Source organism: Nothobranchius furzeri, chromosome 1 (assembly GCF_043380555.1).
Source record: "Nothobranchius furzeri strain GRZ-AD chromosome 1, NfurGRZ-RIMD1, whole genome shotgun sequence".
NCBI classification, from domain to species: Eukaryota; Metazoa; Chordata; class Actinopteri; order Cyprinodontiformes; family Nothobranchiidae; genus Nothobranchius; species Nothobranchius furzeri.
Window position 1 is genome coordinate 50,324,506 of NC_091741.1, and position 17,632 is coordinate 50,342,137.

The window sequence follows — 17,632 nt, forward strand, 5'->3', positions numbered from 1 at the left end:
GTCTGACCTGAAGCTCTTTGTCTTTGATCTGCTGTTGCTGAGACAGAGCAGCTGCTTGCTTTATTGAGAGCTCGGCAGAAATGGCCATCAAACGGTGGTTGGTGCTGACTATGTTTGTCCGGACTTCGTTCAGCTGGAAGCACATGCAAAGATTAGACTCAACCTAAAATTTCAATTTGTATTCTCACTAGCTTTGTTGCACCTTCATTGTACTTGCAGTTACAGTGAATCCTGACTCTGTGGTAAAGTGGGATATTCTGTTATCTGATCTGTCTGAAGATGCTTTACCTTCTTTGCCAGTATTAGACTGTCCTGCTTGCAGTTCTCCACCTGCTGCCTGAGCGGCTCAGACAGCTGAGTCACCTGCTTCACCAGGAGTTCTTTTTCCAGCAGCTGCCTCTCGCATTTGGCTAGATTCACCTCCAGCTACACGCACGCAAACACACAAGTACGAAGCAGCTGTAGACTGAAAATGGCTCTAAATTCATGGGATGCTGTTTGATACGATACCTGCTCCATTTTATGGACGAGCTCTGCTTCTGATGGGTCTTTGCCTTTTAGCTCCCTGTAGCCAACGGGTTGATTCAGACCTTTTAGGGTGTTGTCTCTGGCTTCGGACAACTGTAAAAAGCAGAAATAATAAATAAATTATTTCAAGACACTAATAAGTTTACATGTTCTGGTATTTTCACATGAATTGAAATTAAGGTCTGAAATTTCATAATGGAATGCTTATTGCAAATGCAATCACATAATCTCACGATATTGAGGAATTTTGGAATATGACTTAAGATAGCTTATTTCCTGATATTGGGTATCTCTCCTCTGATTGCCTTACAGCAACGTGACGCTACCACTGACTCCGTTTTCTCTGTATTGAAGTTTTAGCTCTACAAATAACACAAGCCTGAAGGAGTTCTGCTGTGTGGTGGAGTTGATAATACTAACGATTAGCTTCTCCTATCCGAGATGTTCTCTAACCATTAACAGCCTTCTCAGTCATGAGGCAAGATGGATGAGTCCATGAATGTTAAGTGAGAGTGTGACGTAGATCTGTCAGGTTTTTCAAATCCTAGAGTTTCACCGCCTATTTTCTATCAGAAGCTAATGCAAGAGATAAGTGTAGGAGACTGTTTTATGTTCAGCCTGCATGAAAAACTCAATAGAGACCAGTTTCGATCAGAAAAATAATAAAAAGATGGCCTTTCAATGAATCACACCTTTAAGTCAATATATGTAAAACTGGCCAAGTTATGGCTATATTTATGATAGTTAAATTTGATTAGATGTGACAACCTTGTTAAATCAGACTGACTCTAGAACCTATTCAGTCGCAGATGTAGGGCTTTATTACACCTTTTTCCACTAGCACTTACTCAGCACGGCCCCACTTAGCTCGACATGACTCTAGAGTACGGTTTGGGTGGTTTTCCATTACTACTAAGGTCTATTAACAGCAATTAACAGCTCTAGTGGGCGGGGTTGTTCTAGCAGGGCGGTCCCCTGATTTCAAACACAAGGTGATGTGTACACAACACAAACAATGGCGGACGTTTTAGCAATGTTAAAGATTCTTATTAGTTGATAGCTTTTTTCAGACTCAACAAAAACAAGAGAATGAAAGGCAAGATGGAAGAACAGGAAAGAGTTCCCCTACCAATCAGTGACCAACAGTATTCTGACTTTGCAATTTCCACCTGGTTTGATATACTTGGAATCACATAGAATTTGATACTAAAAATGGGTGTCAACCTGGTACCCTTTACTAATGGAAAAGCTTTGGTACCGTGCCAAGCCAAGTTGTCACATTGAATAGGAATGAGTGGGCTTTTAGAGTCTGCTAAACCGGGGGAAGAGGGTGGGGGTGGGGGTGGGGGTAGTAGGGCGGATTCCAACTGTCATAAGTGAAACCAACGTGGAAGTGATAAAAACTGCAGTTCCCTCCTCATGTGCTAGGGGTTGGCTCCAGAAAGGAGCAAGCTCCCATTGGCTCTCATGTTACAATGCCAACTTCACAGCAGGAAAAAACATGTTTAAAGTTTGGTTCTAAAAAAGATTTTAGGTTTAATAGGTCTAGTTTAAGATCATGACAACTCTGATTGGGTGAATGTTTTGTAACTTATCCATTTAGATGTAAATGAAGGTTTAAATTACGAATAGTTAGGGGGCGTGTCCTAGGGGCTGATAGGTAGCAGATGAGCTGTTAGCGCTAGCAGCTTGAGCCGGGCGTACACTGTGCGACTTTTTCACTTTTTTGAGCCAATTTTCCACTCGTGCGAGAATCCACAAGATCGGGGCGAGTTTTGCGCTGAGTGTCGTGTAGTGTACAGGGGGTTACGAGAGGTGATTAACACCAAGTGACCAGCTACCGATCAGCAATCGTGAGCTTGCACGGACTTCTGGAGTGTTTGATATTTTGCACGTTCCTCGTGAGGGTTGAAGCGGTGCAGTGAGCGGCTGCGACCCAAAAAGTACCAGAACCGCTCAAGGTGCATGCGCAATCATGCATCAACACCGCTCACCCGCTATTTCCCTAATAACACACGTTGTTTGTTTTTATTTCTACATGTTTTTTTACACACAATGACAAGGATTTTCAAGAAAGCGTGCTTGTCGTGTTCATGTCAAATTAAACTGATCACAAAACACAGATTTACTTTCTTTATTTCGTTTTCCTCATCCAACCCCCATAAATCCCTGTGTGTCCTCCTGCAGCACTCTTGAAGGACAACAGGCAAAACAAGACAAAAAAGTCTGACATGTTGTGTAAAAACAGCTACTTTTAGCATATTTTTTAGAGCCGACGTGTTGCTACCAGACGTACAGTGCGAGCACGACTCGTGAGATCTCCCCTGCGAGGAAGTCGTACAGTTTGAGCTGAAGCTGAGTGCTACGAGAGAAAAAGTCACACAATGTCCACCCAGCTTTACCCCCCTGCTGGCTATAGGGAAGGCCTCAGCCTCACGTAAAAAGTGTTACAGCCTCGAAGGCTGCAGAGTTACTCAACTGTGGTTTTCTGGCTAAAAGAACAGCCAACTTTTCTTAGCTGTTAGCTTGTAGCTAGATTGGCTCAGAGTTTAATAAGTGTCAATCATCTGTCCCCACCCTTACAGCCCTGCTCTCAGCTCCCTTTTTGTATTCGGGAGTGACAAGACGTGATACGACCAAGATGGCGGTGGTGGGAACTGCCCACTGAGCTTCAATTGAGTTCTTCAGAAACCTACGGGTGACAGCACGGAGCAGGGGCGGATTAAGGACTGAAGAAGATCCGGGGCTTAACACACATACACACACGCGCGCACACACACACACACGTGATACGCACTAGTCAACATATATATTTGTCTTGTACCACATAATTTTTAATCTGAAGCTACATATTAAGCATATTCAGGGCAGAATATTGTTCCTGTTAGTGTTTAGTGTGAGATGATAGTAAATATTCCCTTTCTTTCTCCATCAACTTTACCTGATAAGCTAACTTTAAGCAAACCAGCAGCACAACAAATATTTTCAAATAAGACTCACAAACCCGAGTCAACACCAGTCTCATCAAAGCTGGGGTTCTGTCGAGCTACTTTTGGTCTAAAAAACGTCCTTATGTCCATCTTCACACATGCGTTTCAGGCAGAGTAGAAAAAACAGGCACTGCAGAAGAAACCAGCTGCTGAAGGGCTTCTTCAGTGGTGGAGGCTCAGGCAGGCTGTATACAAACTACTGCTAGCTGCTCCCTCTCTGTTGGACTTTGGTACTGCATGTTACTTCCACGTTTGAGATCCAGGGCTTTTCATTAAATATTCGGGGCTTCAGCCCAAGTAGCCGGGCCTAACGCCGCCCCAGGTGCGGAGGGCTCATCAATGCAGTCATCATAGTCAATGGTTAAAACCCATCCAGTGGTTTAGAAGATTGTTTGCTAACAGAGAAAAAAAGGCTAACTTGAAAAATGGCAATCCAAATGTTTAAACAAAGATGTTTAGATTGTGTTATGCATCATACCTAAATATACAATGTCACAAATTGTAAAAGTTTTGGATTTAGTTAAAGTTGCACGATTTATGTTTGTATTTGCCATTTTGGTAATTAGTTTAAGTTGCATGATTTGTGTTTTATTGACATGCTTATTTTGTGTTTTGAATGGTTTTTCCCTTTGTGGTACCTCCCAGAGACACTAATTTGGACAAATGGGTACAGGTGAGGAATGCCCACAGCACCTGGGCATTGCACCAATGGACTAAAAACGAGGTATAAAAGGAACTGAGGATAGAGTCCAGGAGGGCAGCAGACACCAGGGAGACATGGATGAGGCCTGATTGAGACCAAGAGTGACGTCTCTGTCATGGACACAAAGCGCCCGAACCCCCGGAATGCAGATTGGCACCTGGAGCACCGGGATGTGAACAAGTGGCCAAGTGTGGAGGATTGTGGGTTGCCCTCGCCTCACCCATGTGAGTGGTGCAATTTTGGTGCTGGTGCCTCTGTCTTGTTAGGGCCTTGGGCCGAGGAGGGCGTGACGTGTCCAAGGAGCGGAGCTTTGCCAGGGGGCTGCAGAGAGACCGCGGTGCACGCGGCAGCCAGCGGGCGAGGGGATGACGCTGGAGCCATGGTGGCAGCACAGACAGGTTGAGGTCGACTTTGTGCCTGACAGCCAAAGGACAAGGTGGAGCAGATTGGGTCCCAGCTCCGTGGGTCAACATGGTCAGCTGGAGCCAAGAGGTGGCTCCTTGTACTGGACACCGTCCTGCCCCTGGTGATGCACAGCACAGGATGTTTTAGACTGTTTTTAGGACTGCTTTTATGTTTTTACTCCTGCACACTTTGAAGACTGGAACTTTTAGCATTGTCCTTGCTCCTCCCAATAAATGATCTATTTGTGTTCAGTGGTTCCCCTGCCTGTTCTTTGGCCCATGAGTTGCTTGTTTTGCCCTTGTATCTGGAACCTACAGCCGTGGTCGAGCTGCTGTGGGGTGACAACATCAAATTTTTGCTTGACATTACCAAAAGTGGCTAAGCCACAGCTATGTTTGTACATCTTAAAGTCAATTAACTGTAGCGGACATCTTGAAATGAGTTGATACTGTAACTATGCTTTCCGCGAGATTCTGTTGGCATATTTTTTGCTCTTTGTAGGTAGTAAAAGCTCAAACATAAACCCCAAAGGAAGGAGCAGTAGTATGGAAATATATTGTACGGAGGAAAAATGTTCACAAAATGAATAAATCTAGAGACTAAGACTCAGCTACTGTCTGGCTGTGTTGTCCTCTGGGCATTTTCGATACTTACTGCTCTGGGATTTATAAGAAAATACCTTTCATAGCTAAATGTAGCGCCTACTGTACATCGGGAGCTGCTTCCCACTAGGTGACAAGTCACTGGCAAGTCACTGGCAAAGTGTGATAAAAGAAGCCAGATTCCTCAAAGGAAGTAGATGTTTTTGTTTCCTGACATCCCATAAGAAAGCAAAAATAGACGGCTTAGGATAAGAGAAAGCACAAAGGGGATGAATCAAACAGACTTTAGAGAGACATAAAAGCAGGTAGTGACGGGGCACAGTTGGTGTTTTAGATTCAAGCCTTCAGCTGACACACTTCTCCCAAAAACTGCTGCAGTCAGTGAGTTAGAGTAGAAGTGCTGACGGGACTAAAGATTAACCGTTTAAAGGAACGACGGGGAACAAACTCAAAACGACAGATGACGACAGCATCAAAAAATAAAACATATGAAATAGCATATATTTTTTTTTGTTTCAAAGATCATGTCACAGAGTCGACTAACACTTCATGTCGTGATCTTTTTTACTGAGGGATAAAGTTTCTCATTTTCTATGAATAATGTACAAAATGAGACAAAGACTATTAAATAAGTTAAGACTCTTAACACACCACAGAAGGTAGGATTAACTGATAAGATTATCTTTAGAGCTGTTAAGGTAATTGTGCATATCCTTAAGACTGTCAAGAGGGGAAGAGTGGGTGAAAAGCCAGAATGATTATCCTGCTGTGTGAACTAGCCTGCAGCTATCGCCAGACCTCACTTTCCCCAGCCACTTCTCTAGCTCATCAAAATGAACTCCAAGGTGTTCCAAGGCTGTCTGTGATACAAAACCTTTGTAGCAAGTCCTGGGTCCGCCCCAAAGTCTCCTCTTAGTGGGACACATCTGAAAAATCACCCATGGAAAGCACCCAAATGACACCATTACCAGATGCCCAAACCACCTCAGCTATTTTTGATGAGGAGGAGCGGCAGCTCTTCTCTAAGCTCCTCCTGAATAGCCAATTTCCTCACCCTATAGCCCTTTCTACAAGACACATCATGCTGGCAAATCAGCGTAATATTACTGCAACGGTGTGTCTTATAAACGTGCCACGCCGGCATGGCGATGTGCCAATTTTGCAGTCTTCGTTCTGCTACGCTTGGTAGTAATATTGCATTAATTGTCTGTCTGACCACTTATAAATGACCCAAGGCTCCCTGATGCCCCTTCAGCATTGCGGAAAAATGGCAACATTGTTTTGTAAAAACCTCTTACTCCTCAGAGTGAGTCCTGCCACTTGGCCAAGAAAACTACCTTTAACGGTCATGATCCAGTTCTTTTTGTCATAGTTCCTGAACATATGAGGGTTGGAAGGTGCATCCATCAACTTCACCTTTTCACTCCGTCCTCCCTTTACCACAATCAGTACTGCGTCTATGTCACTGCATACCCCAATGGAGGTTCAGTTTACCAGAACTTTATCAAAACACAATGTTTCGAGCTGGCGACAAACTTTTTCTTTTTATCCACAGTATAAAACGCATTTAAAAATGAGCAAAGTGATTGAAACTATTTGTTAGATAAGCCTCATTTAATTCAGCAGGACTTAATATTACAAACTGGTATAGAAATATTTCTGCAAAAAGGTGTAAACACATTATAAAACACCACTAGAATACACAAAAACTGTTTACTACCACTTAAAAAGGAACAATTACGCAAGATATTGATTTGACAAAGACAGAAAGGCTGAAACAAGATTCCTTGTTGGATAAACCAGCGTAGACCAGTATAGTTGGTAATCAGCATACGTTGTGTTTGGTGATGCATGGGATGTTGGACCAACACTGTATGCTAAACCAGCACCAAAACACAACATATGCTGGCAGGCCCGGAGTGGCTAATCGGGAGGGTCTGGAGAATTCCCGGTGGGCCGCGCGATGTTTGGGCCGCATGGGCCGGTGCTCTCGTTTTTGTTTTTTATCATTTTATTTTTATTTTTTGGTGCCGGTGTTCAGTCATGGCACTGAGGCCGCCGGGCTGATCTCATAATGCTCCTCCCGGCTGTCTCTACCTGCAGGCTGCAGCTCGTTTTTTTTTCTTTTTCCCCTATATGCGCCTGTGCGCACCACGTGACCACGCAGTTGACGGAAAGATGGAAAGTAGAAAGAGCAAGGGTGGCGCGGAAAAGGCAAGAATTAAAAAGAGGAAAGCGCTGGAAACAGATGCAGCTAAATGTGCAAAAATGAGCACCTTTTTTTCTCAAACAAGCTTGCGGTCTTTAACTTCAAATGAAGATAAAACGGGTAAGGCAAGTCAAGATGTTAAACTTTACCGGCTGCAAATCACCATTCAAGTTAATTAAGCATCAATAATGAATTATATGGCGTCATGACATAACGTTATGTAATATAGTCAACAGTATGATGTGACTGATGCCACCACACTGTCTTGTAGCCCACAAGATCCAGTAGGCCTAATAAGCACCAGGCAGAAACCCACAAATCCAGAGCGGACATGTACAGGTACTACTTATTGAGTCAGTGAACTGAATATTATTAAAATTTATATGATGAAAACTATCCTGGCTCTATATGAAAGTGTTCTAAAATGCTAGATGATTCAGCATTGATCAGAAAGTGTGTAAAAAAGGAAAATGAATGCTGAATTGTGACCATTTTCACACAGTGTGATTTAGTGTCAGAAGAAGAGCCAGGAGCCAGCAGTGAGGGTATTGCTCCTGTTGGGATAGAAGGTGAGCCAACTCATGTGCAAACAAGCAAACATTAGTTTCATTATAATAATTTTAATGTCCAAATAATAGTAGTGACCTGTTGTATTTTTATTAGTAAATGCACAAAGCCCACAACAGATCGCTATTAGAATGAAAGTAAAATTAAATAAGCCTGCATATTTTGCATAGAAAATATTTTAATTGGTTACAAAGATGTGTTTTCCATATCAAATGTGCTAAAGCTTTACAGATGATTATTTTAATTGTGTGCAGGTGAGTCTAGGGAAACTGGAAAAAGTGTGAAAGGGAGTGCTGAGTCATTTCATTTTAAAGGTTTGAAAATCTCAGAACAGCTGTTTGAACAGAATGTAGATTGTTATATTGTTAGAGAATGTGTTGTATAGAACAATGTTGGAGATGTGCACTGATGTTCAAATAAACCTACATTGTAAAGCAACTCTTTCTTGCACTGAATTACAAGGCTTTACCAAGTAGTGTGCTTTTGTAGACTATACATATAAAGTTCTAACATGATTTTAATAATAATTCGTTAAGTGGGCCGGTCTGGGGTCTGAAACTCCAGGGCTGAAAATGTGTCCCACTCCGGCCCTGTATGCTGGTTGCCAACTGTGCTGGTCTATGATGGTTTTTCCAGCATTTCTATAACCTTCAAATCCATATAAAGATGTTTTCCCTTCATAACAACTAGAGGCCTATCTGTCCAGTTTTAAGAAGAATATATGTTTTTATCTCATATCTAATAATTAAATTGCAGGTCTCTTTATAACCTAAACAGATAAAAAGCTGCTCTATCTCACCGGAACAGTTAATTCAAATTCACTCAGCTCCATTTCAGCAAAACTAATATTTTTACACATAAAAATACATGAGCCAGAGAGGATCAAGGGAGCCATAAAACATATAAAAAGAGGAGGAAAACAGACAAATAAATGAATGATCGTGAAATACAATATAAGTCTGGAGACATGAGGGGCAAAGAAAAGAGGAAGTGTTTTCTTTCAGACTGGAGATCTAAAAATGATGAAAGAGAGAAAATGAGAAAAACGTGTGACCTGACAAGACCTGGCCTAGAAAAATGCTAGCTTCACTACATTTAGCAATACAGATCTGTGCATCAGCGGCTGTTTACACTGCTGTATCTAATGTTAGTGAAGAACGACAGAGCAGAACCATGTAATGATTTCCATGTATACCTCCCCTCATTAAAAGAATTAATGAAGGGCTCCTTTAGCACACAGAAAGCAAATCATATAAAAACAGACTCAGGCGATCCGTCCGCTAAAAAGCCTCTCATTCATCTCATGTTGTGTTTTTAACTAACAGGTTTGTTGGATTAAAGAATCAGAGCCAAAAAAGGTGTGCAGCATTAAAAAAAAAGACTGACAGTGTAGAGATGGTGGACTGAAAGGTGAGATGTGCTCAGAGGGAGTGATAAAAGACGGATCAAATAAAAGGATGGCATGAAGGCCAAAGAGGGAAGGGTGAGAAATACGACGGGAAGCAAACAAGAAAGACAGAAGTGGAAAGGAAAGAGAAGCAGAGACTCAAGAACTGAGGCTGACCACTAGGGATGAGAAACCTGAACTTGTAAATATTTGATAATTTTAAAACAAATCTGGTAAATCTTTTCCTAAAATAACGCTTACTGAATATTTTTAAATTCAATTCAGAATATTTTACTTTTTATCTTTTAGAAAGAGGTACACATATTTTGGGAACATCCCTGCAAAGTTGCTGTGAAAAGTTCAAGCCTGCATGACAGAAGCAAGGTGTTAGCTTTACTGTCGCCGTTCCTGGTTTGCGTACAGAATACTGAAAACAGGTGATGCAAAAATTACACGATCAGTGTAAGAACGTTTTTAGAAAACAAGGACAACTTTCAAAAAGCACTTGGATCTTCTTCTGAAACAAAGTAAAACTAATAATGCCAATAAAGCACAGGCTGAGAGTGGGAACTGCTAGTTTTCACATGTGAAACGTACCTGCAGCTGCACACGATTCCAAGTTTTAGTTTGACAAGAAATGAATCAATTAAACCCTGGCATGATGGGTTCTTTTAGGACTGCAATCTTGAGAAAATCCAGAGGCCTCACAGGGTAAATAAATAACGAGTCTTTAACATCGTCTCCTCTCCACCAAACTTTTAAATCAGCATTAGCATCATCTCCTGGAGCCACTCGGTTCAAACACAAGCCTTCTTCTAAATAAACATCTTCTGGGCAAGAAGGGGATTTAATAATACAGCTCCAGCTCTTTCCCATCATATACTCCTTCTGAAGAATTGCTGGTGAAGAATCAGTCCACAAATTGACCCTTAACCTGCTAATAATCAGCTGAGCAAAATTATGTGCAAGAAAAAAAAAAGATTAAATGCAATAAGAAGCTACTTCCTTACAAGGTTATTTTAACACCGGTGGTTATTTAAGATCAAAGGTTGGATGTTCTCCATCAGGACTTTCCGGTAGAGAGCAGAATCGGGGGTTCAGTCACACATTCTGTAACAGGAAACCCTCAACAGAAAGTTCTACTTTAGTTCAGTCACTCCACAAGACATTTTCCCCAAAGTCTCAGGGATCATTGATTTGTTTTAGCTAATGTGAGGTCAACGTTTTAGCTTTTAACATTAACCAGGTTAGACCATTGGTTCTTTAGATGTTGTGGGTTTGAACTGGGCAGAGTGTGTTGCAGATCTTTTAGTTATCAGGCTCCTCTCCTGTGGAACCAGCTCCCAGCTTTAGTCCGTGAGACACCTTGTCTACTTTTAAGACTAGGCTTAAAACATTTTTATTTGATAGGGCCTATGGTTAAAATCTGATGTTAGCCTAGATCTGGACAAGTGGGGGAGTAGAGGGAGGTGGAGAGTACAGTCAGTAAAGACTACTCTCCCTTGCCCTGCCTCCAACATGCCTCCATCTAAAAGGCTAGGTTATCCAGAGTAATCTCTGTAGTTATGCTGTTATAGGCTTATAGTGCTGGAGGACATACTGACCACTTTCCACACTCGACTACTTTCTTCTACAATTTCTCTCTTAACTGTATTATTTCCTGCAATTTCAGCTGTTAACTTTAATTTTTCTAAAAGTGTTTTTCTCCCCAGAAGAAGCTACAATGATGTTCTGCTGAGCTGTGGTGGCCTCATGTTGGGGGTCATTGGCTTGAACAATGTTGCTAACCACTTAAACATTCTCCCTCTCCTGATAATAACATTTTACTTTCTTTAACATTGAATGTGCTACTACTAGTTTACTCGCTTAATTATAGATTCACTAGGATAAATACAATAAAGTTTATCTCTCACCAAATAGAATATTTGCTAAGAAATCACTATGTAACCATAGAAACACAACTTGGTATATATATGTGTTGTGTGTGTGTGTGTGTGTTTGTGTGTGTGCATGTGTGTGTGTGTGTGTGTGTCTGCTCTGTCTTCTCCATCCCCAGTGAGTCGTGGTGGATGGCTGCTTATACTGAGCCAGGATCCTCTGGAGGTTTCTTCCTGTTAAAAGGGAGTTTTCCTCTCCACTGTCGCTAAATGCTTGCTTAGTATGAGGATTGCTGTAAAGATGCAATTTGCTGGGTTCCTTATATAGGAAACTTTTTTCTGATTGGCTTAATGAACTGACCTGTATTGGAATGTTTACGATGTAAAGTGCCTTGGGACGACTCTTGTCGTGATTTGGCGCTATTTAAATAAATGTGCATTGAAATTGAATTGCTTGTTGAGGTCTTTTGGTTTTTCATGTTGTCAGATGGGTTTTGTTCTAGAACTAAATGGGCATCGGTGTGGTTGAACCTAAACACAACTTTTCAAATAATGTGGTTAATAATGGTGAGTTCATGATTTTACAACAGTCAGCTACTTTTCTACACAGAAACAGGTTGGTTGTTTTTTTAATCTCTTAAAGAGCAAGTCACCCACGACCAGATTCTTACTCAACTCCCACTTCCTGTTGCCTAGCAGACTGAGAGGGTGGAGCCGCTAACAAATACACACACTCACAACATTGTGACATCATAATGTACCATCTAACATCATAGTGTACCTCTTAGCCAATAGCGATGGCAGATTTCAATTCAAATGCAGTGCTGGGTTTTTGCCTGACGAGGGTGCATCTCTGAGTTTTAGGCAGATTTTTAAAATTTTAACTAAGATGGACTAAAATGCCAAATTATTGACTACATTTGTCTGCAGCACAATCAGACACTCATTTATGTAGTTTATCAGCAAAAAAAAAAAGTTTATTTGGAGTGACTTGCTCTTTAAAGACTAAGTTCACAAATGTTTTTCAAATCAGAGCATTTTTCTCTCTACCTTATATAGATGGCTAATGCAGGAAATAGGGTTAGAAGACTAATTTCATGTTCATTCTGAATGTCAGAGTGAACAATCATAATTAAAAATGGTTTCTCTGTCAACTTGGCTTTTAAATGAGGTGACAACCTTCTCCTCCAGTTCTTATGTTTCAGGTTAGTAGGCAGCACCTGGGGAAGGATTGTCTGAGGATGACTGAGGCCTTCTGGGCTTGATGTCAAGAACTCCACCTGTAGTCGGATGGAGAGGGCCTTTCTTCCCTGCGCTCAAATGTCAGGTGCTTTTTCCCCTCTCTTGTTTCTGTTAAACTCCCTGGTTTTCTTCAATCTTGGATTTTAAAACCAGTCTTTAAGCATGTCCGTCTGAGGGCGGATGCCAGAGCATCTTGTGTAGTATCCTCTGTTGAGAGTTTGAGATTTTAGAGTTGAAATCTCTTCATTCTAGTTGTCAGATCTATCTGAGAATTGCATCAGACGTTTGTGCAAGGGGAAGAGAGATCCTCTCCATCAGACTTCTTCTTCTTCTTCTTCTGTAGAAATTAATGGCAGTTGGCCACCAGTTCTAGGGCATTACCGCCACATACCAAACCGGAGTAATACTCATCAATAAAATGATCAGAGGAAACTTTACATTGAACAACAATAACCTATCAATTCCAAGTAATTAATCAATACTTTTAAATTTGAAAAAATAGTTTAGTACCTATCAAATATTGCATCAACACTTTCCTAATTAATATGCTTGAGTCCCCCAAAAGGGTACAAAGTGATAATACTTTGTTCTCCTTATCCATGATTAACTTAAGTCCAGTTCTCTGTTCCACATATTGCTGACATTCTATTAAAACTTGTTTCACAGTTTCTTGTTGTCCACAATAATCACACAAACCCGACTGATGTTTTCCAATTTTCTTAAGTGAATAATTTAAACCTGTATGACCTATCCTCAATCTAGACAAAACCGATTCTTGTCTACGATTTCCCTCAATAATTCTCTTATATGCAACACTATTTTGAATATTATACAAATGTCTCCCAGTATCACTAATATCCAACAGTCCTGCCACAGTTGTAAAACTTTGAAATTAATATAGGATTTCCCTTCTGCTCGACTAATTGGGACATGTATATTTATCTCTTCTGAGCTCAGTGCTTGTTTGGCCAAAATATCAGCCTCTTCATTAACTTCCACACCTACATGGGCAGGAATCCAAATAAATATAACCTTTATGTTTTTGTTCATTAACTGCAACAGAAGGAGATAAACGTTATTCAACAAGTCTTTCCTACATGAATTTCCTGTTTCAATACTGAGTAGAACTGCTTGACTATCAGAAGCTATGATCATTTTCTCCATACAATTTGCATCATTTTCATTCATCCAAGTCAGTGCAAGTATAATTGCAACTAATTCAGCAGTATACACTGCAAGATAATCCGACAATCTCTTTCTAATCTGAATCTCCTGCCTTTGAATATTCACTGCTGCACTCGTCCTTCTGCTACAAGAATCTTTAGATCCATCTGTATATAAAACCAAACTATCCTTTTTGCAGATGATGTGGTCCTGCTGGCTTCATCAGAACATGATCTTCAGCTTTCGCTGGAGCGGTTCGCAGCCGAGTGTGAAGCAGCTGGGATGAGAATCAGCTCCTCTAAATCTGAGACCATGGTCTTGATTCGGAAAAGGGTGGAATGCCTTCTCCGGGTCAGGGATGAGGTCCTGCCCCAAGTGGAGGAGTTTAAGTATCTTGGGGTCTTGTTCACGAGTGAGGGAAAACTGGAGCGTGAGATCGATAGGCGGATTGGTGCTGCATCTGCAGTGATGCAGGCGTTGTACCGGTCTGTCGTAGTGAAGAGAGAGCTGAGTCAGAAGGCGAAGCTCTCGATTTACCGGTCGATCTACGTTCCTACCCTCACCTATGGTCATGAGCTTGGGGTAGTGACCGAAAGAACGAGATCGCGAATACAAGCGGCCGAAATTAGTTTTCTCCAAAGAGTGGCTAGGCTCTCCCTTAGAAATAGGGCGAGAAGCTCGGTCATTAAGGAGGGACACGGAGTAGACCCGCTGCTCCTCCACATCGAGAGGAGCTAGTTGAGGTGGCTCAGGCATCTGGTCAGGATGCCTCCTGGATACCTCCCTGATGAGGTTTTCCGGGCACGTCCAATCAGGAGGAGACCTAAAGGTAGACCCAGGACACAGTAGAAGGACTATGTCTCTCACCTGGCCAGGGAACGCCTTGGGATTCCCTCTGAGGAGCTGGCCCAAGTGGCTGGGGAGAGGGAAGTCTGGGCCTCTCGCCTTAGGCTACTGCCCCCGCGACCCGACTCCGGATAAGCAGATGAAAATGGATGGATGGATGGAAGTTACCCAGAAATCTTACAACACTAACTTGTTCCAAATTTCTTCCCATAAAGATTTAATGTTATTTCCCTGTGCCTTGTCAAAAAACAAATAACCTGAGTTTTTGCCACTGACAATTTAACAGCCCATTTATTTGCCCATTCCTCTACCGCTCCAATTGCTTGTTGCATTTTCCTTTGAAGGTATTGTAAGTTACGACCCCTCATCCAAATAGCCCCATCATCAGCACACAGTGATTTCCCAACATTTTCCCCCACTTCTTCAAATATATCAATCATAACATCAAACAATACCGGGCTACACATGCGGAGCTCCATTTTCATCTAACTTCAAACTCGAAAAGTTGTCCCTACTCTAACCTCAATTTTCCTATCATTTAAAAAATCAAGTACCCAATTATACATTCCCCCCCCAATTCCAAGTTTCATTAATTTTATCAATAACCCTTCCCCCCACAACATGTCGTAAGCCTTTTCTATATCGAAGAAAACTGCCACTACTATTTCTTTGTCAGGGCTTTTCTTATTTCCGACTCTAAACATAAAATTGCATCTAAAGTATTTCTTCCTTTCCGAAATCCGCTTTGATAAGGGCTAAATAAATTCTCGCTGTCAAGAAAATATAACCTCTCTGTAATTATTCGTTCCATAGTTTTATCTAATTGCGATGCAAGGGCTATAGGTCTATAACACAATGGATCTGCAGCATTTTTACCTGGTCTCAAAACTGGCACTATTATCGACTGTTTCCAAACAGAAGGAATTGTCCCAGTTTCCCAAATTAAAGTAAAAAGCTTAAATATTACAGTCAGAGACAAATCATCCATTCTAGCCAACATTAAATAACAAATATCATCCTTCCCTGGAGTAGATTGCTTTACACAAGAGAGAACTCTTTTTAATTCAAATAAAGAAATCGGTTTATCTAAATTATCACCAAATGTCCTTTTCTTAATCAGAATTCCTGGATTTTCTGACAGTGTAATATCTCTTCCTTTTTTAGCCTCCTTTGTAAGATTTCCTGAGCTATGTACTTTAACAAAATTATTCACAAACATCTCAGCTTTTTCATCGTTTTCAACGGCTGTTACACCTTCACTTTGTAAAACCGATATATTATTCCTTCTAATACCATTCATTTTTCTAATAGTACCCCATATTTCTGATAATTTTGTTTCTCGTCCAATATTATTACTATATTTCCTCCAACATAACCTTTTTGCTTCTCTAATTGTTTTCAAATCAAATCAAAATCAAATCAAATCACTTTTATTGCACGTCACATGTGCAGGTACACTGGTACAGTACATGCGAGTGAAATTCTTGTGTGCGAGCTTCACAGCAACAGAGTTGTGCAAAAATACAGTAATGTAAAAACATGTAAAATATAAAAATGGCTAATCTAAATATACAAATGAATAAAGTAACCAATAAGATAAGAGATATAAATATACAGAGGCTGGTATGTGCAAAACAGTGGCATTAATGTACAGTATGGAGCATGTAATGTTGGAGTTTCAGTAGTGAGGGTGAGGTGTCTGCGATGTGTTCAGCAGTCTGATGGCCTGATGGAAAAAGCTGTCTCTCAGTCTGCTGGTTCTGGACCGGATGCTGCAGAACCTCCTTTCTGATGGAAGTAGTCTGAACAGTTTATGGCTGGGGTGACTTGAGTCCTTGATGATCCTCCCCGCTTTCCTCAGGCACCGCTTCTTATAGATGTCCTGGAGGGAGGGAAGCTCACCTCCTATAATCCTTTCAGCACACCGCACTACTCTCTGGAGAGCTTTGCGGTTGTAAGCGGTGCTGTTGCCATACCAGGCGGAGATGCATCCAGTGAGGATGCTCTCAATGGCACAGCGATAGAAGGTCCTGAGGATGCGGTGGCTCATGCCAAATCTTTTCAGTCTTCTGAGAAAGAAGAGGTGCTGCTGTGCCTTCTTCACTGTATTTTCCGTGTGCACTGACCACGTTAGATCCTCTGCCAGGTGAACTCCAAGGAAACGGAAACTGCTCACCCTCTCCACAGCGTCGCCGTTGATGGTGATGGGGGTGTGTATTCCTCTGCTCCTCCGGAAGTCCACTATCATCTCCTTTGTCTTTGTGACGTTGAGGGTGAGACTGTTGTCCTGACACCAGTGGGTCAGGGCGCTGATCTCCTCCCTGTAGGCCGTCTCATCGTCGTTGGTGATGAGACCTACCACTGTGGTGTCGTCCGCATACTTCACAATTATGTTGGAGTTTCTCGTGGCCGTGCAGTCGTAGGTGTAGAGTGAGTACAGGAGAGGGCTCAGCACACACCCCTGCGGTGCACCAGTGTTCAGTGTGACGGGGGATGAGGTGGTGCTGCCCAGTCTGACCACCTGGCATCTGTCAGACAGAAAGTTCAGGATCCAGCTGCAGAGGGAGCTGCTCAGTCCTAGATCCTGCAGTTTCCTTTCCAGCTTCGAGGGAACAATGGTGTTGAATGCTGAGCTGTAATCTACAAACAGCATTCTCACATACGTGTCCCTTTTCTCCAGGTGTGACAGGGCAGCATGAAGTGTCAGGGCTATGGCATCATCAGTGGACCCGTTGTGGCGGTATGCAAACTGTAGAGGGTCCAGTGAATGAGGCAGTGCAGAGCAGATGAAGTCCCTGACCAACTTCTCGAAGCATTTGCTCACGATGGGGGTCAGGGCTACAGGTCGCCAGTCATTCAATGAGGAGATGGTGGAGGATTTGGGTACAGGGACAATGGTGGCCATTTTGAAGCAGGCTGGGACTACCGACAGAGAGAGGGAAAGGTTGAAGATGTGTGTAAACACTCCAGCCAGCTGACCCGAGCATTACCTTAGGACGCGGCCGGGAATCCCGTCCGGACCAGTAGCTTTGCGTGCGTTCACCCTCCTGAAGCACCTCCGCACATCCTCTTCAGACACAGTGTGCGCACTGACGTCATCCGCGGTGCGCTC

At 42.1% G+C, this 17,632-nt stretch overlaps 1 protein-coding gene across 1 annotated transcript in view; it reads right to left on the reverse strand.

Moving 5' to 3' along the window:
* Positions 1-17,632, reverse strand: part of ccdc146 (coiled-coil domain containing 146) — an 89,301-nt gene that overhangs the window by 17,087 nt on the left and 54,582 nt on the right. The window contains 3 exon segments of the mRNA XM_015957976.3: positions 8-133; positions 289-426; positions 511-621. Of these exon segments, the coding sequence (XP_015813462.3) occupies positions 8-133; positions 289-426; positions 511-621 (375 nt within the window).